The sequence below is a fragment of the Tarenaya hassleriana genome, unplaced genomic scaffold, assembly GCF_000463585.1.
Source record: "Tarenaya hassleriana unplaced genomic scaffold, ASM46358v1 Cleome37, whole genome shotgun sequence".
NCBI classification, from domain to species: domain Eukaryota; kingdom Viridiplantae; phylum Streptophyta; class Magnoliopsida; order Brassicales; family Cleomaceae; genus Tarenaya; species Tarenaya hassleriana.
In genome coordinates this window covers 731311-751330 of record NW_010966725.1, presented here as the reverse complement: position 1 = coordinate 751330, position 20020 = coordinate 731311, and the positions used below count along the sequence as shown (strand labels likewise).

At 37.6% G+C, this 20020-nt stretch overlaps 4 protein-coding genes across 7 annotated transcripts; 2 read left to right on the top strand and 2 right to left on the bottom strand.

Moving 5' to 3' along the window:
• Positions 1-671: 671 nt before the first annotated feature.
• On the bottom strand, positions 672-2890 carry LOC104822662 (sm-like protein LSM1B). The gene is made up of 5 exons (XM_010553946.2): positions 2418-2890; positions 1473-1541; positions 1255-1370; positions 1111-1173; positions 672-984 (listed from the first exon to the last, which is right to left on the bottom strand). The coding sequence occupies exons 1-5, from the start codon at positions 2476-2478 to the stop codon at positions 907-909; spliced, it is 387 nt and encodes a 128-aa protein (XP_010552248.1). The 5' UTR covers positions 2479-2890; the 3' UTR covers positions 672-906.
• Positions 2891-3760: 870 nt separating this feature from the next.
• On the top strand, positions 3761-7692 carry LOC104822661. The gene is made up of 8 exons (XM_010553943.2): positions 3761-4164; positions 4311-4620; positions 5077-5274; positions 5371-5643; positions 5749-5851; positions 5929-6047; positions 6135-6311; positions 6902-7692. Coding segments are annotated over exons 1-8 (1971 nt in total). The 5' UTR covers positions 3761-4162; the 3' UTR covers positions 7691-7692.
• A 6435-nt stretch (positions 7693-14127) lies between these two features.
• LOC104822658 lies at positions 14128-14958 on the top strand. Its single transcript, XM_010553937.2, has one exon. It carries the CDS (start codon positions 14524-14526, stop codon positions 14896-14898), a length of 375 nt encoding a protein of 124 aa, XP_010552239.1. The 5' UTR covers positions 14128-14523; the 3' UTR covers positions 14899-14958.
• Positions 14959-16679: 1721 nt separating this feature from the next.
• LOC104822660 (nuclear transcription factor Y subunit A-6-like) lies at positions 16680-19415 on the bottom strand. 4 transcript variants are annotated; one of them, XM_010553938.2, is made up of 6 exons: positions 19215-19382; positions 18167-18539; positions 17952-18043; positions 17775-17855; positions 17393-17563; positions 16680-17183 (listed from the first exon to the last, which is right to left on the bottom strand). In XM_010553938.2, exons 2-6 carry the CDS (start codon positions 18459-18461, stop codon positions 16905-16907), a joined length of 918 nt encoding a protein of 305 aa, XP_010552240.1. In that variant the 5' UTR covers positions 18462-18539; positions 19215-19382; the 3' UTR covers positions 16680-16904. The 4 variants fall into 4 exon arrangements, with proteins under 4 accessions (XP_010552240.1, XP_010552243.1, XP_010552241.1 ...); XM_010553941.2 differs by lacking the exon at positions 19215-19382 and adding an exon at positions 19398-19415 and having other exon boundaries at positions 16905-17183; XM_010553939.2 differs by having other exon boundaries at positions 16905-17183; positions 19194-19383.
• Positions 19416-20020: the final 605 nt, after the last annotated feature.

Below are 20020 nucleotides of genomic sequence, written 5' to 3'. Positions count from 1 at the left end.
GATCAAACGCCACGTGGAAAACCATTATCTTTTTGTTGGGATAATTCGACTTGATGTTATCCGTGTCACAATAATAATTTAGTTTTAGGCCCGAGTCAACAACAAAAACATTTCATAACGTAGATATAATATAACGTCGTAAACACACGTCCTTTTTTTATATATATATGAAGAAAAAATTTGAGAGATACCACCTCATTTTATATGAATTTTCAGATTTAGACCGGTTCTTATATGTTTCAAACGTATATTCAACAAAAATACACTTGACCCATAAAAACCCATTCTCTTATTTAATTCACAAATATCAATTAAATTTGAAAATTGAAACATTATGTGGACCGACCACATTCTCATTGTGGGGTTGTACAATGCAGAGGTTATAACATGAGGAGATCTACTACGTTTTTTTTTTCAACTTCGATATATTATGGGATATCTAGTTGCCTTTAAACAACTAAATGTCAACTTAGGCAAATGCCCTAAGAATAGGATACGTTCACCGGAAAACTCGCCGGAGTTCTCCATACACCGGCGAAAGATTCTGTCGCCAAGAAAGGAAGAAGAAGAAGAAGAAGACAGAGCTGTTTCTCCTCATCCTGCACTGTAAGCGTATATTGTGTGTATGCGAGTGGGTTTTTTCACAACACAACTGCTTAATTTCTCTTGGGTTGGGGGGGGGGACAATTTAAATTATGATCCCATGTTTAGAATGAGGTAAGTTCCATCTCTAGTCTTTTCCCCAACTTTGGGAATAAAATTGAAATTACACCCCAAAAAAAAAGGCAAATGGTACACAACCTAGAAGATGGGATCATCAACAACATAGCATAACCACTGGTTCACCATAAAACTTGAGAACCAAACTGACACTGAGTGAAGAGAAGAGAATGCAGGGCAAACCCGTTAGTCGAAATCAAGAAACTCCATTCTCTTCCTCATTGTCCCTTTCAGCTCACTCGCTTCCCTCTCCGCCTTTTGCGCCTACACAAGCACAAAATTCACAAAATCCCCGTATCAGATCATCATCACGAGCGTGCCACATGTTCATCTCTCCCGGCAATATTTGCTAGTCAGAGTATTGACAAGTTCATGACACATAATGCTTACCCTCCTAATTTCAGGCTCACTGACCAGACGCATATGTGGTGGAAGCTCTTCTCTCTCCGTGTCCTGGAAAATGATCAGACGGATTAGATGAGGAGAAAAGGAAGTGTTTTGTTGATGAGGCATCGCATACAATAAGAGACTTACCAGCTCGCCGATTAAAACAACATTCTCTCCACGGATCACATAGAGGCCTAGAGGAATGTCGCAGTAATCATTACCCACAATTACTCTCTCGCACGCACCTTCAAGAACCGCATTGGCTGTGCACAAGGACAAGGTAATGGTTTTATCTCTGATGGAAAAAAAAAAACTCCATGTACAAAAGCATGATGTATCTTTGTAATGTAAAATAAGGGTAGTACCGAATTGATCAAAGGAACGGAGAGTTCCCATTAACTTTTTGCCATCTCTAAGCAGCACAAGAAGCTTTCCTGCATCATAAACAACATAATCAACAACGGATGCAATGCAAGATAGTGTAATCTAAACGAAACAGAGGCCAAGTTCCCAAAAGGAAAAATATGAAGCAGAGATTTCCACATGCGGGGCAAAACAGTTGAACATTTTCCAGTAGACAAAAAGATCTGGCAGCAAGGGTTCCAGCTGATCTAAATCGCAACTATTAAAGCAAAACTCCGCAATGTCTATCTGTCCATCGATATTCTGGTTCTTTCCAAATTTCCTCTCAGGCTCTCACCCTAAAACCATTTGTAAGCCTTTTCCCTCTACATGCGCAACAGCTGCCTGATCATATGTAGCTGAGCAAGCCTAGAGTCTGAGAGGAGAGGACATTCCAGTTGAACGTAATATACAGCATACGTAATTATGTATACTCAACAAGGTATCTAATGCTTTTCCATCCCAACAGTAAGAGAGATCTTGAAAAATCTCAAGAATCGCGTTTTTTAGCTGAAACAAAATGAAATCAACGGATGCAACTAGAACACTCATGGGCAATTGATCAAACAGGAGACAGCAAAACACCCAATCGAACTCAAAGCACTCAATCCCAACATATATGACCTCACGTCATGATGAGATTGAGTCCTGAAGAGCATTCAAATTCGAGAAACATAACACTCGGGGAAACAAAGTCGTAGAAAGAGGACCCTCCTCCTCCTTCCAATTGACCAATGCACGCCAACACAAACAAGTTACCAGGATTCTAGTCGATGAGAACTCCGAACACAAACACGAAACAATAATAAATCATCAAGCTCTCAAGCACACGACGCACATCTCCGCAAAGCGCATAACATATAAATCAGAGAGAGAGAGAGAGAGAGAGAGAGAGAGAGAGAGATTACTATCGAGATAACTGGCGAGTGAAGTAGAAAGATAAATATCTTCAGGACTTGTCCAAGACATCGCCACAAGCTCTGCAAATTCCGTACTTCAACAAAATTTTCAATCTTTCCGGTAAATTTCACCTAGAACCTTCCCAGATTCCAGTTCAAGATAAAGCATCGGCTGATCGAAGATCGATCACGGTAGAAGCAGACACAGATAGAATCCTAGCGGATAAAAAAAAAGAGATAAACGCAGGAGAAAAAAAATCCCCGAATTAGGGTTTTGACCAGAAGGGATGAACAAAGAGAGTGATAAAGTTGGAGACTTTCTCGCCCAAATCGAAGGACGGAATCGGGTTCGCCGAAATTACACCCAGATCCGATCGCAACTGGATGGAGAAAATCCTCGAACCGAAATATCTATTTTTGCTTTCTAGGTTTCTCCTTCTTCCCGTGTACGATCGAATAGATTTAGGGCAGAAGCTCAATCAAGGCTCTCTTTACCAATTATATTTAAGTTGCAAAAAAAAAAATACATGTTTTTTTGGGGGTAAAAATATTTTATTAACGAATATTAAACTAAAACACAAAAATCAGTATTCTTTCATTACATTCAAATAAAATCCAACTTAAATTTACTGATTTAAAGAAAATTAAGACAAGAATCCATCAAGATATTAATGAGGATATCAGCAATCTTTGGTCTATTAGATTAAATTTTAGAGAAAAAAAATCATGTAAATATTTTGACTTTTTTAAATATATCTAATAAATATCTAAATTTTTTATTTGATCAAATTGATATCTTAGATATTAAAATATTTTAAAACGATATCTTAAATATTAAAATATTTCAAATAATATTCGATTCATAAATTTGAGAGTAATTTATGAAATCAATTCATTTTTATATTAAAAATTGTTCTCTAATTGATATATCTTAAATATTAGTATTTGTGCGAGGTTTTTTATTTTGTTAAAAATAATATAATAAGTAGAAAGGCATGATGTGCACATTTACCGAATTTAAATAATGCAAAAAAGGGGAAAATGAGAAATATACTTGGGTCGGTTAGATAGAGTGCGTCATCCAATTATAAATCGCCACGTAAGCACCACCTCAGCGGCGCGAAACTACACGGCGTTTGCCTGGAACTAAAACGTAGCGCAGTCTTTGAAGTATAAACAGGAGATTGGTGTGTTTTCTCTTCGTTGCTTGCTTTCATCAGATGACAGAGATTTCGTGGAGAAGCTCGTTACTATAAAACCCTAAAAATCCGGCTCTTAAAGATTTCTTCTTTCTCCAGGTTCGATTGCTGAAAACTTCGTGATCTTCGATCCGTTGTTGGGTATTTAGGGTTTTTTTCTCTCCTCGGATTCGTTTTTTTATATAATTTTTCCTATATATGGGTTCTGTTACTGGGTAATTGATTAATCTTAATATTCAAACTGAATAACTTGTTGCGTTGTTAGCAGCTTTTTTTTGGTGTTATAGATCGAAATTCCGTAACTTTTTTAGGAGTAGAGGTTGTTTGGTTTCCGAGAAATTGCAGGAGGATCAGAGTATATTCCATTGACGGCGAGCTAATTTGGCGCGTCATTTTTTTGTTGTCTTTTGGGTATTTGGGAATGGATGATCTTTGCGACAAAATGGTACCCAAGTTTCCAGCTTTGAATGTTTCGAAGATTCTGGCAAAAGACGGGGAATCATAAGACGCACGGGCATTTTTTTAGCTAGTTTTGGAGATTGGAATTAGCATCCAATGTAAATATAGATCTCCACGATTTTGATTAATTTTCTTTTTGGATCACGTTTTCATCTTCCTAGTTCTGCGAATGATTAGAAAGCATTTGGATGTATTCGAGCAAATCATGATTTTTGCACCAAAATGGTGTTGTTTGATCTGTTAGGGATAGGTTGGTAATGGCAACTGCAACTATGGCTACAGCAGCTGGGGCAGCTGCCCTTTTGTATTATACATTGAACCGGAAATTGCTTGCGGGAGCATCTGATGTCGACGATGAGAATTCAGATGCTGCTTCTAGTCATGCTTCGTTGAGGATTGATCGTGTTTCGCATAGACTAATCCAAGCTCCTGCAACTTGGTTGGAGACGATCTCTACTTTGTCCGAGACCCTTCGTTTCACTTACTCCGAGACTTTAGGGAAGTGGCCTATTGGAGATCTTGCTTTCGGGATCAATTTCCTGATTAAGAGGCAGGTAAAATATCTTTCTTCACATCTCGAATCTTGCCACGATGTCTTTGATTTAACCAACATAAATCTGGTCAAAGGATTATTTTTTTGTGATCATGTCAAGGAGAGACATCTTTGGAAGAATAGTTTATATTAGTTGTCCTAGGCTTTGAATATGGCTCTACCATGGCGGCAAGAAAGAGAAATATGATGTAGAATTGTAGGGTTCTGGTTTTGGGGTTCCACCATTGTTGGTGTTTTCCGAAGGTTGAAATTCACCTTGGAGCAAAACCATGATCATGTGTAAGTATCATTCTTCAACTGCCTTATATGGGTTTGGTGGAATTGACCGGCTACCAGATGTTGGAAAATGCGTTTCATTTTCCGTTCATGGAGGCTCTTATCTCATTCAGAAGTTTTCGTTATTCAGCCATTGCTCGATTTCATTAATCATTTTTTTTCATGCGACAAAACAATACAGGGACTATTACATGTGGATCGCGTCTTTGGTGGTGAAGATAGTATAGAGCTCAAAGGAGCAGAAGTAGCCTCTGAACTCAGATATCTTTTGCACTTGTTGACTCTATGTTGGCATTTCTCGAAGAAGCCTTTTCCATTGTTTTTAGAGGAAACCGGCTTTACCGTGGAAAACGTTCTTATTCAGGAGCCCAAGGCTGGGGTAAGAGATAAAGACCTTAACTTTTCCGTTTCAAAAAGTATTGGTTTTTTCATCCAGAATTTTCCGAGCAAGCTTGTTTCTTTTTATGCCCTGCAGATTTTGAAGCCGGCCTTTACAGTTCTAATTGATCACAGGACCAAATGTTTCCTTCTGTTGATCCGTGGAACCCATAGCATCAAGGATACATTGACGGCGGCCACAGGAGCGATTGTACCGTTCCATCATACCGTTGTAAACGAGGGAGGGGTCAGCAATTTGGTTTTAGGGTATGCACATTGCGGAATGGTGGCTGCTGCTCGGTGGATCTCAAAGCTTGCTACCCCTTGTCTCCTCAAGGGTCTTGACCAATACCCTGACTATAAAATTAGGGTTGCGCCATTTTCCCTCTGCCCCACCTAGCTTCCATCACCATCATCATATGATTTTTTGTTTTCTTGAGAAGAATCTCACTGATTCAGCAATCTTTTTTTACAGATAGTAGGACACTCTTTGGGTGGTGGCACAGCTGCCCTCTTGACATACATATTGCGGGAGCAGAAAGCTCTCTCTACAGCTATCTGTGTTACATTTGCTCCAGGTTTTTGGCTCGAAGCTAAATTTCTCCGATCTACTCGAAATCTGAATCTTACCCTTTTGTCAATGTATCCAATCCAGCTGCTTGCATGACATGGGAGTTGGCGGAATCAGGGAACGAGTTCATCACCTCTGTCATAAACGGAGCTGATCTGGTGCCAACGTTTTCGGCAGCTTCAGTGGATGATTTGCGTGCCGAGGTGAGAGGTTTTCTGGATTTTTGGAATGGAACATGAAATTCGGAAGAACTTATGTGGTCTGAGACACAAATGGTTGTTGTTCATCAGGTGACAGCATCGGCATGGCTGAATGACCTGAGGAATCAGATAGAAAGGACCCGAATACTAAGCACTGTGTACCGCTCAGCCACGGCATTGGGTTCGCGCCTTCCTTCCATCGCCACTGCCAAAGCCAAAGTTGCTGGTGCCGGCGCCATCCTACGCCCTGTTTCTAGCGGCACCCAGGTACTTACCTACTACTCCAAAAACAGGCCTCATGGATTAGGGCCGGGGGCAAAGACCCGAATTTCGAGCACCTGACCATACCCGGTTTAGTCCGGGTATCCAAAATTTGGGTATTTGAGCATTATATGAGATGAGGTCGGTTATAGTGTGAGGAATACCCGGAAATTGGGTTCGGGTACGGGTACGGATAATTAGGTCTGATATCGAGTATTAGCGTGGGTACCCAAATAAAGAGTAAAATAGCGTTTTGCCCTTAGATTTTGGATTCATATATAAATCTCTTGAAATTTCGGATTTCCGTACTCAAAAATTTTGGTACCGAACTGTCTAAACTCAGCATATATAACATTTATTTTGAAAAACTTTGAAATTTCATATATAAACTCGGATTTGATATTGTCGGTATCCGACCAAAACAAATCTCAGATCGGATAATACCTCGTGAGACCCGAAACATTCGGATTCAGTTCTGAATACCCCGAAAATCTCAGATGTCCGACCCTGTTCATCTATCACAGATTACATGTGGGACATTCCTTGAACTGGAACAGATTGGTAACTCAGAGTTGTTTTTCAATAAATTTATGCAGGTTGTGATGAGAAGAGCTCAGAGCATGCTGACCCGACCCACTCTAAGCTTATCCTCTTGGTCATGTATGGGACCCCGACGCAGAGCAACCGCTGTTCATTTGAACCCGAATTCCGAAAATCGTTTAGATTCCATCGGACCACCGTCGTCCTCGTACCAACCCGAGACTTCTGATCCTCTTCTTAGCCCCGACATGACTGCAGTCGTCACAAGTACATCCACCATAGAAACCGACCTTTCTTGTTACCGAGAAGAAGCGGGCGAGCGACTTGGAGCCATCGATCTCGATGAAGGCGACGATCCGACAGATATTAACACCCGAGAAGAGCGGATGACGGAAGCCGAGCTGTGGCAGCAACTGGAGCATGACCTGTACAACGATGCTTCAGAACCCGAGTTGGAGGAGACCGAGGTGGCCAAGAAGATGAAAGAAGAAGAGGAAGCCGCCATTGCGGAAGCCGGCGTAGCTCCGTCGGAAAGCCATGCCACCGACATGAAAGAAGCTCGCAGATTCTTCCCGCCGGGTAAAATCATGCACATTGTCACGTTCCGACCCGAGGCAGCCGCCGCCGCCACCGCCACCGCAGCTGAGGAGGATGAAAACGAGGGTTCTGCCCCTGACCCGACGGAGGAGGAGGAGGGTAAAGTAGGGATATTTCAGACACGGAGATCATTGTACAGTAAGGTGAGGCTGTCGCAGAGGATGATAAGCGATCACTTCATGCCTGTTTACAGACGGAAAATGGAACAGTTAATACGAGAGCTGACCGAGGAACATGCTTCTGTTTAAACTGCTTTTTTTCTTTAAATTTGCTGTGAGACTAAAAACACTGTACAAAAAAAAGAAGGCATCAGTTTTTTTAAAATAAATAAATAAAAAAACTCTTTTTTCTTAATAAATTTTGTGGTTGTACATATACCATAATTTCTTATCAAATATCATATGATAAGTAAATAAAGAAAAAAAAATAACAAACAAGGTAATTTGAATTCGGGTGAGAAATGATTTGGTTCGTTTCTTTCGGTTTTATAAAAATAAGTATCAATCAGTTGTTATATTATATTCGGTTTCAATTCCGATTTTTTTTGGAAAAAATCAATCTTTCGGGTTTTTTTAAAATTCGATTCGGCTCGATTTCGAGAAATTCGATTTTTTTAAATTGATACCTTTCAAAAATTTTAAACTATTCGAATTGAAAAAATACCATATTTTTTTATTCGGTATGGTTCAATTCTGAAGAACCAAACCGAAATAACCATCTCTTGTTTCTCTGAAGAACCTTCTAGACCGACACGCATTTTGATCAGTCAAACGAAACCAATTCCATCGTCGCCTATGACAATATCATTTAAAGTCCCCATTCTCAATATACATGTATTTATGTATATAAATAAATAAACTGTTTTGTAATCTTTTTCAATTGGAATATGCTATTATTCAATTTAATAAAAAGGATATACCGAATAAGGGGAGGAATATTTCCTGATTTTGCCACAACTTGACTCTATGATTACCATTAATATAATCATTAATCCTTATCTATTATTGCCATTATGTCGCGTCAACCAAGTGTTTGTGTTGACGTGCGTGATTATAATGCATATGATATGCGTTTTTTTGGATGATGACAATGGTATCGTCAAATCTCATATACTATGGTTGGGTCCAATTTATATTATACGATTCATCAAAATAGTAATAAGATCATTTGCAAATCCCGAATCTCCATATGACTTGTCATTTCCAAAAAAAAAACATTTGAATGGCCACAGAAAATCATTGTAGTTCTTCAATATTATTAACCGCCATGCAGTTATTATACGCAATTATTTTTAGATTAAATTTTGTTCACATGGAAAAAAAAAATGCGAAGTGTTATTTATTTTTTATTTCAAATTAGAGGTTCGCATCTTTGCCCTTTTCCGACACGCTAATGCTTAGCTGGCAAGTGGTAAGTATCCAATCAGCGGCTCCACATCGGTCCATGTACGTGGAATATCACGTGACAATCCAATGATTGTCACAAAGAAATCAACTTAAAGTCCATATATATATATATATTTATATAGTTTTAGGTGTATGTGGGATTTTTTTTACACGTATTATATATACACAGTCTGGCTCTCGCTTTGGTCGTCTCCCAGAACTCTCTCTCTCTCTCTCTCTCTCTCTCTAAACCACTGTAAAAAAAAAAACATCTTGTGTTTCATCTGCTTCTCTTTTTCATCTTCTTCTCCATAAACTCTCCAGAAATGGTTTTGTTCTGTGAAATCTTCCACGGTGAAGCGAAGGTATCAGAGTGGGAGAAAGAACGATAACAACAACACACAATTATATATATATACACACACACATAAATAGATACATACATAATATCTCCGGAGAAGCAGACTCCAGCAGTTGTAGGAGTGAAGAATCAAGCACAACTCAGACAAAAGGTTCCTCCTTTCACCTATACATACACTATATATATATATATATGTGTATATATATATATGACCAGACATGGGTTGGTGCATGTGGTGCCTTGGCACTGCAGTTCAAGTGTTCGATTCTTTATGGTTGGGAAAGATGTAATTTTTGGGCAAAAAGACTCGTATATATATACAAAGGTTGGTGTCTGCGTCCCAAAGATAGCAGATAAGGTTTTCGTTATCAATATATATATATATGTATGTATGTAAGTATTTGCGAGTGTGTAGGTGAAAGGATGAACCTTTTTGTTCTGCTACATATACAGATAACTAATATATATACATATAAATATTATTTATATATATATATATATGATTATATGTTTGATTCCGTGATATTGATTATTGACTTGTCTGTTTCTTACTGGGGAAAGATCATGCCTGCAACAACAACAATGGCGAGCGAATCGAAACCAGAGATCGAGATGGCGATATGCGAATGCTGCGGTCTGGCGGAGGAATATATCAGTTTCAGACTACAATCAAGGCTATTAGATCAGATAATGCTAAGGAGCTGGTTTTCGCTGATCTTTGTGCGAAGAAAGGGATATTTCATTATTATGCTTGTCCATACAGTCCACAGCAGAATTCGGTGGTAGAAAGGAAGCACCAGCATATACTAAATGTGGCTCGTGCACTGATGTTCCAATCAAATATTCCCATGATCTACTGGAGTGATTGTGTGAAGACAGCAGTGTATTTGATCAATAGAATACCTTCTCCTGTGTTGGAAAACAGGTCACCATACGAGATCCTTCATGGTAATTCCCCTTCTTATGCTCATTTACGATCATTTGGTTGCCTTTGTTATGGTTCAACTCACCTTAGTGACAGGCATAAGTTCTCGGCTAGAGCAAGATCTTCTGTATTCATAGGATATCCGACTGGTTATAAGGGATATAAACTCTTAGACCTTCAAACCAACGAGATTTATATTTCCCGCAATGTTGAGTTTCATGAGGACACTTTTCCTTTCCATACCCATACCTCTTTAACAGATTCAAATGTCGAATCTGTTTCAGAGTTATTTCCCCATTCTATTATTCCTTTACCTATTCCTGATCATTCAGAAAGACCAATACCAATTCCACAAAATAACCATACTAATAGCTCTTCTTCTTTCAGTTCTCATGAAACTCATTTAGACTCATCAGATAACACTTCTTTTTCAGACATACCTATCACCAATCCCTCTCGTCCAAGACGAACAGCTAAGCCTCCCCCTTATCTTTCACAATATCAGTGTTATCTTACCCAACATTCAAACTTTCAAGAACCAGAAAACTCCCTTACCTCTAAAACCACACCTTATCCTTTACAAGACTTTATTTCATATGACCACCTAAACAGTCATTACAGAAACTATCTTTTCAATCTGAACCAAGAGACTGAACCTCGAACTTTTAAAGAAGCTGTCAAATCTTCTGATTGGCAGCAAGCTATGAATACAGAGATCTCTGCTTTACATGAGAATGGAACTTGGAGCATTGTTGAGTTGCCTCATGACAAGAAACCAGTGGGATGTAAATGGGTTTATAAGATAAAGAGAAAGGCTGATGGCAGTGTTGAGCGTTATAAAGCTCGGTTAGTGGCTAAAGGATACACTCAACAAGAGGGAGTAGATTATACAGACACTTTTTCGCCAGTTGCAAAGTTAGTGACTGTGAAATTGATTCTTGCTCTGGCTGCAACACAGAACTGGAGTCTTTCCCAAATGGATGTCACTAATGCCTTCTTACACGGTGACTTAGAAGAGGACATCTACATGCAATTACCTCCAGGCTATAATTCTCCAGAAGGTACTACTCTGCCACAGAATGCTGTATGTAAATTGCAGAAGAGTCTTTATGGATTAAAGCAAGCTTCTAGGCAGTGGTATTCGAAATTTTCATCTGTATTGATTGCTGCTGGTTTTCGTCAGTCACAAGGGGATCATACATTGTTTGTTAAGAAGACAGGATCAACATTTCTGACATTGTTGGTATATGTAGACGACATTATCATTGCCAGCAATAATGATCAGGCTGTAATTGATTTGAAGATTCTTCTTGCTGAACACTTCAAGATCAAAGATTTAGGACCATTGAAATATTTTCTTGGATTGGAAATTGCTAGAAACAAGGGTGGAATATCTGTTTGCCAGAGAAAGTATTGTCTTGAGCTCTTGGAAAATACTGGTTTCTCAGGTTGTAAACCAGTTTCAGTTCCGATGGATGCGAATGTCAATCTGAAGTCTGACTCAGGAATTTATCTCAGTGATCCTTCTACATATCGGGCTTTGATTGGAAGATTGTTGTATCTTACAATCACTAGGCCTGATATAACCTTTGCAGTTCATAAGCTAAGTCAGTATCTTTCGAAACCTACAGAGGATCATTACAAGGCTGCTCAGCGGATTCTTCGATTTCTTAAGAATAATCCTGGGCAGGGTCTCTTTTATTCAGCCACTTCTGCTCTACAATTAAATGCATTTTCAGATGCTGATTGGGCACAATGTCCGGATTCACGACGTTCAATCACAGGATATTGTGTTTTCTTGGGTGATTCACTGATTTCATGGAAATCAAAGAAACAACAAACAGTTTCAAGGAGCAGTACAGAGGCTGAATATAGGGCCTTAGCGAATACAGTTTGTGAAGTTATTTGGCTTGACAATTTGCTTAAGGATCTGGACATTCCACTCATACGACCTGCGAATCTCTTTTGTGACAGTAAGTCTGCGATTTATCTGGCTTCTAACTCTGCATTTCATGAGAGGACGAAGCACATAGAGTTAGATTGTCATCTGGTTCGAGATAAGCTGAAGGAAGGGCTGATTCGGACAATGCATGTATCTTCTGACAATCAACTTGCAGACTTATTGACAAAGTCTTTGTCAACAACTCTGTTTCATTCATTAGTGCAAAGATTGCATCTGTCAAGCTTATTTCTTCACCAGAATTAAGCTTGAGGAGGGCATATTAGAGTGTTAGTTGTATTTTCAACAGGTTGTTGCAAAGTTATAATGCGGGTCATGTATTTAAAGGAGAATACAGTTGAGAAATAAAGTAACAGAAAATTTTCCCACACTTTCTTTCTCTTTCTCTCGCTCTCTCTCTCTACTGCGATTGTTCACAAAGCTTTTCTGATAGAATATACGACGGCTTATATCGAGAACGTACGGAGGCTCTACGTCGGAAAATGGATCTGCGGCCTCTGCTCCGAAGCCGTCAAGTACGAGATTTTCCGGCGAGGAGGAGGAGGAGTCTCCGGAGTTGAAGAGGCTTTGGCCGTCCACACGAGGTTCTGCGGCGAGTTCCGGTCATCGTCGTCGTCATCGGCGGCGGAGACGACGGTGGATGTGATATCGGCGTTGATGCAGATATTCCGGCGAAGGAAACTCGATTTGGTGAGGTCAGCGCCCATCGACCATATTTGACATTTTCTATAAATCATTTCATATGGTATAATATAGTTATGTTATATTTAAGACAAGACATTTAGAAACATGTTCGAACCAATGTGGACCTATTCTAGCCAAATGACAACTCTTGACAGTCATATGGTGATGTCATTTCGATGTTTTGTAAGGTCGAAAAAAAAACCTAGCGACATTATATGGTAATTATAATCTTACACAAAAACGATAAAATAAACTGCAATATTCGCATATATTACCTAAAAATCATTTGTTATATAAAATCTTCACGTTTTAGTATAATTTACATAAGAGAATATTATCTAACTACACATGGACCACAAAATGTATGTATGTATGTATGTATGTATGTATGTATGTATGTATGTATGTATGTATGTATGTATGTATGTATGTATGTATGTATGTATGTATGTATGTATGTATGTATGTATGTATGTATGTATGTATGTATGTATGTATGTATGTATGTATGTATGTATGTATGTATGTATGTATGTATGTATGTATGTATGTATGTATGTATGTATGTATGTATTTCGATTAGTCATGCACAATTGGGACTCTTCAGTCAATCATTGCTAATATATAATATTGCTAACATACATACAAAAGGGTAGGTAATTAATGTGGCGTGAGTGTATGTATACATATACGTATTTATATGAATTTGATGATTCAGCAATGACGATATAAAATAATAAGAAAGACATAGAAACAAGTTCATACGGTCTGCATGAATCCTCGAACTCCTATTAACTTGACAGATTGGGAACAGAGAAACATCATGTGCTGCCCATTTCCTAACTAACTTTACCCTTAATTAATGAATTTCCCTCCTCATTATTTTCTTTTTTAATTATAATTAATTAATTATAAAAACTTTATAATTAATTATAGACAATAACATACAAAACGTTGATTACCGTAATCAAGACAAACGCTAGGTTAGCAGGTTAGTCAGCTGCAACTCATTTTGATTACAAAAGGAGATAATTTTTCTCTGTTTTTTTTTTAATTCGTATAAAAAAATCGAACCATTTTCTTTATTGTTACTTATTTCATTTTTTATGTATACAAACCTTCAATATATGAATATATAGAGGGAGATCAGAACGAATTTAACCCCGTTAATTCCGAATTAAATCACTTCTAAATTAGGTAAATCTTATTTTTTTAATAGATACTTATAATTTGAACTAAGGTAGAATCTAAAATTAATCGAATTAAAACTATTTATAAAGTTGTTTTACTCAAAATCAATGGATTATAATTAGATTTTAATTTATTTTAAAATTTTATCAATATTTTCTATGTGAACCCAACACAACCTAGAATAAATCGAACTAGAATTAATAACCTTTCTTAACCCATTCTAAAACCAACCACTTGGAACTAATTTGGTACCATATCAATCATATAATAAAAAGGAACATAATCTTCTTCACATTAGAAAATTCAGATATTTCAAATACGATACAAATATATTTATTCATCCGGAAATCAAACTGAAAATAAAAAAATACTAACAGATCCAAAATATTATATAATTTCAATTCGGAAAGAATATTATACAGGAAGGTCACATGTCACGTGAAGGGACACTGAACCCCAAAAAAAAAAACTTATATTATAAATGTATGTATAAATAAGTTATAGTCCATTTAGCATCCCTAAGCACATCTCGATCTCTTATCATAATTCTCTCATAAGAAACAACACACACATTTATGCATATGGCCTCCACCAACTCCGCCGTGCCCTGCTGGTGGCCGCAGATCCGCCGGAAAATTCATCTCCGGCGGAGGAAGACGCCGGCGATACGTCTCGGATGGAAGCCACGTGGCAGGCTGTGTTCAGTGAAGAGGATGGTGAGGAGGATGAGGCTGAAGTGGGTGAGGCTGCACTACGTGAGGATGGTGAAGGAGATCAGAGGGTATTATCGTAATTTAGTGAAGGAGTTCGCCGGCGCCGGCGCCGAACTGGAGACCATCCGGCGGCGCATAGCGGTGGAGACGGCGGCGTTCGCCGTCCCCGGTTTGGGACTCTCCTTCTCCTCCATGTCCGGTCACGACCGTGCTCGCTACTATTTTTCTCTTGTATAGTTTTGTTTTTGTTTATTTCAATTAATTTATCTTGAGTTTTTATTTCTTTAATTGTTGTGGTATTTTCTTATTTTCCTTTTTCCGTTTATTGTTTCCGATTTCTTAAAAAAATAATTGAAAAATTATCTTACACAGGATTAATTATTGGAATTGAGAAATATCATAGAAATCAACAATATTAAAACTATTGATCATTATAACGTTGAAATGAGTGATTAATTATTTATACATACAATATAGTTAATATATTTGATTGTCAAGAATAAACTCTACCTCTCTTTTTATATTGAATATATATAAGTATTTACTAAACTATGATTAATTAATTCTCACGTAAAGATCCTTTCTTTTACTTGAATAAATGTCCTTTCTTTTCACCGATTTACACACACACACACATATATATATATATATATATATATATATAATTTACTAATATCCTTTTTAAAAAAACACAATTAGTTTTGAAAAAAAAAATGTTTTATACGGAAAAATATATTGAATTATTTTTTGTATACAAATATATTTTCTGGACTATTTTCATATTATCATAGAATAAGAAGGTATATTTTATAGGTAACATGATAATTGAAAGAAGCTATCTTTGCATTGCAAGAGATATTGTAGGCGATTAAGTTAAATGTGCTTTGCTGGAGTTTTATCCTTTTTATCGATATTTTAATCAACGGTTACATCATATTCATTCACCACTTCCCGAGATTTATTTATTAACTATAATTAATCATCATAATTTGATATTTAATGTGAATAAGGCCAATGTCATTAAATCATTTTAATTAATTACCACTTCCCACATGGGTCTCGCCAGGAAATTATTGCCAACAGAAATTTCCTAATCAATTTTTTTTTTATAGAAATTCTAACGTTAACAAAAAAAAATATTAAAGGATATTACCACAACCATCATTTCTAAAATAATTAATAAAACTTTTAATCAATAAAAAATCTAGAGCACCATACTATATCAAAGATTTATTAAATAATATCTTACATTTTCTTAATTTCTTCTAATAAACGAAATAATATATAAAATAAAGTTTTTCTTATCTTGTAAAATAGTTTATAATTTAAGTGAGATCACCGTACTAACCTAACATCTTATCAATTTAAATCATAATATTTTTACATATTTTATAAGTTCTCTACTAAGTACCGAATCCCATATACAACTATACAGATATATATAAACACTAGGAGTTGGGTTGGACTTGGACCAACACTAGAGATTAGACATACATGAAATGATGAAATGATATATAACTTATGGTTAGGAAAATAGAAAAATAACAGAGAATACATAATCAAATCCAAAAACACACACTTTGTTTGTTCCTTGAACCAAATAAGAGAACACAGACAACAAAAGTACATTCAATCATATCAATCCAGACCATAACAGGGTACACAAATGTTCCAAAACAATCCCAACCCCTTCTCACACCATAGTGTATGTACGGTGACTTAGAAGAGGACATCTACATGCAATTACCTCCAGGCTATAATTCTCCAGAAGGTACTACTCTGCCACAGAATGCTGTATATAAATTGCAGAAGAGTCTTTATGGATTAAAGCAAGCTTCTAGGCAGTGGTATTCGAAATTTTCATCTGTATTGATTGCTGCTGGTTTTCGTCAGTCACAAGGGGATCATACATTGTTTGTTAAGAAGACAGGATCAACATTTCTGGCATTGCTGGTATATGTAGACGACATTATCATTGCCAGCAATAATGATCAGGCTAGTGTGTGTATATATATATATATATATATATATATATATATATATATATATATAGCTTCCATGAAAGCAGAGAAGCAAAGCAGACATGGAGGTAGAAAGCGAACATGTTTAGAGCAATAATACAAAAAAAACAAAGTAGCAGCCAAGGATGACTTCCCGTCATGAAATTGCCAACACCCTCTATGGAGCAGAGATTGAGCGCTCTCTCTCTCTCTCCCATCAGGACAGAGCAGAGACATAAGGGTTCATGGGTACCCAGAGAACCTGAACTGAGGGTGTTGGAACATGTCGTTGTTGTGTTTCGAGTTCATGTCCGTACAAGACGTGATCGAGCCCGACCCACTGCAGATTCCCGAGGGGCGGATTCCAGGATCTGGAGGGTTCTTGGAGAAATGGTGCGGATGAACGTTGGCGGCGGGAGAAGGCGGCTTCGTTTCTTGAAGCTTCTTCACGTTGAGGAATCGCCCTCCCGAGCCTCTTGCTCTCTTCAGCGCATGAAGATGGCGAGACTCGTGAAGGTACGGCTGTCAAAAAAAGATCATGGAAAGAAGGGTTTTATAAGAGAATGCCAACAGGTTACCCGAATGTTGAAATATCGAAAGCATATAGTCTATAACTTGAATGGCTCTAGGTCGTTGCAGAAATGAAACTTTTTAGCATTTTCTTATCGTTTTCACGAGCTCGTTAAATCTCCAGAAGCAATGGGATGAGAGAAAATAAAGAAAAGACATACTCTGCGGATCTTGATGAGCTTGTTCTGAGCTTCAAGCTTTGCACGATGCTGCCTACGACGAAGGATTGCATGGTACTGTTTGGCGTTAACGTAAATGGGTTCGTTCTCCGGAAGGTTATGAGGCAGAGGCATTCTAGAAGGGATCAAACCCATCATCTGGGGATGCGGCATCTGCATAGATTTCGATAATTTATACCTCGTAGATATGAATTGTGAAACACCGACTTGAATGCTACAACCACACAGCTATAGATAAGTACAGTCTTGAAAAGAAAATGCACGATATGTAACGAGTTTTCTCCTCAAAATACAATCTCGGCCAACTTCCTCGGCTTATGAAATCTATGACGTTGGCGGGATACAGCAAAGAAATGTGTGTTACCATAGGTTGTGATGCATATGCAGAAGCCATGAAACCTCCGAAATGTGGTGGTGGCTCGGAGCAGTGAAGAGGCCAAGAAGCCTGAAAGAACAGATGATAACCATCATCGTATTTGCACTCTCAGTTCTCAAAATCCAATCTACTGTGAAGTTAGAAAGTCCAAGATGATTGACTAACTTGAGCAGGAGGAAACACAGAATCTTGAGACACCATTGATGAGGTGGACTTTGAGTAACTTCCAGAAGGTTTCCCCGCATTTTCCTCGTACCCTGCATATAGCAATATAGTTTTGACACAAGACCGTATAGCTTCAAAGTTGATTTCACTCTCTTTACAGCAATTCAAGCTCTTACAGATCTATAGAATCATGGGCATGTGTGAGTAAAGTGGACCTGAAAGGTGGGCAACGACGTTATGCCCATAACGGTTATGTTCCCCAAAGCTCGCAACTTCGGCAGATGATTGTCCAGTGGATTGAGTTGAGGAAGAGTCCTGGTCCTGCAACTGAAACCCGGATTGCTTCATCTCGGGGAAATGAGTGGACATAACTTCCATCGTCAAGCTTAAACTGTCTGTCATGGATGATCCTTGGACATTTGAGTTGCTTGACACAGAGTTCCCCCAAGAAGGGCAAGTGACAGTGAAAGAAGACGTGTAAGGTGAGTCTCTCCTATGGAACTCTTGCATTGTCTGAAAAACCCTACTTCAATAAGCTATTGCAGGAAAGGTATTATGTGTCCTCAGCTCCCATGTTGTATCAGTCGCCTATAATCCAACAAAACTGAACCAGTGAAGATATATTACATGATCTAAACGCATATCAAACAAACAAGAGATAGAAAGAAGAGCAACCATGGCAGAAATCTGAGTCCTGGATCCAAATTCTAAGTTCAATATATACATACAGAAAGATTGATCATGGGTTTTGGCACAAAGAGGGGTTTGAGGAAATTAACTTAACATGCCATATCACAAGTAAAGATCCAAGCTTTACCGGTAAATCAACGCAACATATCAGATCAAAACCAAACGAATTCACAAGTAGATGGAACTAACACTGCTACAAGGTCAAGAGAAAAGCACCACATGCAATTGGGGAAAAGGGGAATTTTTGCCCAGAGAAAAATGAAAAAGAAGCAAACTTGGCTTCACTGATTAGATTTCTGAAATTCAACCAACATAGAGAGAGAATCAGAGCAAATCGATCCTTGTTCAAGTTGAATCATTTCAGACATGCAAAACCCAGAAAAGAAAAGGCCAAACTGGTTTGAGCTCTACTCATCCAAGAGAAGAGAGGATATGAATCAAGATGAAGAAAGCACCCAGATTTCTCTCAGTCATCATCAAAAAATGATTTTTTTTTTCCTTTTCACAGATCAGAGTATGAATAGAGCAAATCGCAATCCCCTAACAACACACCAGAGAGAGAGAGAGAGAGACCCTTTGGATTTGGTAAAAATGGAGAGGAAAAAAATAAAGGGAAGTGGCGAAGTCATGTAAGCTTGAGATGGTGCATGTCTCCTTCCTCAAAACATGGCTGTTTCCTCTCTCTCTCTCTCTCTCTCTCTCTCTCTCTCTCTCTCTCTGCAAATAGGGTATTGTCTAATGGCTAAAAAGACATACTCGCCTGACTTCTTTTTTCCCTTCTCTTCGCCTTTCCCTCTTTTTTTTTTTTTCTTCAGCAATTCCAATTTTTGCCATCACCATATGAACACTGCCTTTTATCTGACATTAATTATTATTATTTTTTGTTTTCATTATTAACCACCGGTCCACCGTTGTCACCCTTTTGTTTTCTTCCTCTTCCTTTTTTAATTGTTTCCACTTTAAGGCATTTCTTAAATTTTTAGCCAAAAAAGGTTCTTCCTTTAATTAAAAAAAAATATATCATAAAATCAAAGAGCATACTAAGTAATAAATAAAACATATAGATAAGATAACCCTTCATCTTTACTCAAACAATAACCCAAGTGTATATATAAATAATTGTTATGAAAGTGGATACTAAAACATTTACAAATTCTAGTAGTTTTCTATTTTTTTTTCAATATTATCATATAATGCATTCGCATTTCTTTAAAGCTTCAAAATTCAAGCATTAGGCTATTTTTTGGAGAAAAAAATGGGTCTTTAATTCACTCAAAACTTTTTCAAAACCTCGTATTTATCATTTCAATTTAGTTTAGGTTTAAAGAAAAAAATAATAATTTACCTTTATTTTTCAGAATTTTAAATTTGTCCAGTTT

Coding starts and splice junctions, on each gene's coding strand:
- LOC104822660 (XM_010553941.2), bottom strand. CDS start 18,461: ATGCAAGAGTTCCATAGGAGAGACTCACCTTACACGTCTTCTTTCACT. Junction 18,044..18,166: donor CGTCGTTGCCCACCTTTCAG/GTCCACTTTACT, acceptor TGCTATATGCAG/GGTACGAGGAAAATGCGGGG. Junction 17,856..17,951: donor CTGTGTTTCCTCCTGCTCAA/GTTAGTCAATCA, acceptor CTGTTCTTTCAG/GCTTCTTGGCCTCTTCACTG.
- LOC104822658 (XM_010553937.2), top strand. CDS start 14,524: ATGCATATGGCCTCCACCAACTCCGCCGTGCCCTGCTGGTGGCCGCAG.
- LOC104822661 (XM_010553943.2), top strand. Junction 4,621..5,076: donor ATTTCCTGATTAAGAGGCAG/GTAAAATATCTT, acceptor AAAACAATACAG/GGACTATTACATGTGGATCG. Junction 5,852..5,928: donor CTGTGTTACATTTGCTCCAG/GTTTTTGGCTCG, acceptor TATCCAATCCAG/CTGCTTGCATGACATGGGAG.
- LOC104822662 (XM_010553946.2), bottom strand. CDS start 2,478: ATGTCTTGGACAAGTCCTGAAGATATTTATCTTTCTACTTCACTCGCC. Junction 1,371..1,472: donor CCGTTCCTTTGATCAATTCG/GTACTACCCTTA, acceptor CCTTGTGCACAG/CCAATGCGGTTCTTGAAGGT. Junction 985..1,110: donor GTGAGCCTGAAATTAGGAGG/GTAAGCATTATG, acceptor GTGCTTGTGTAG/GCGCAAAAGGCGGAGAGGGA.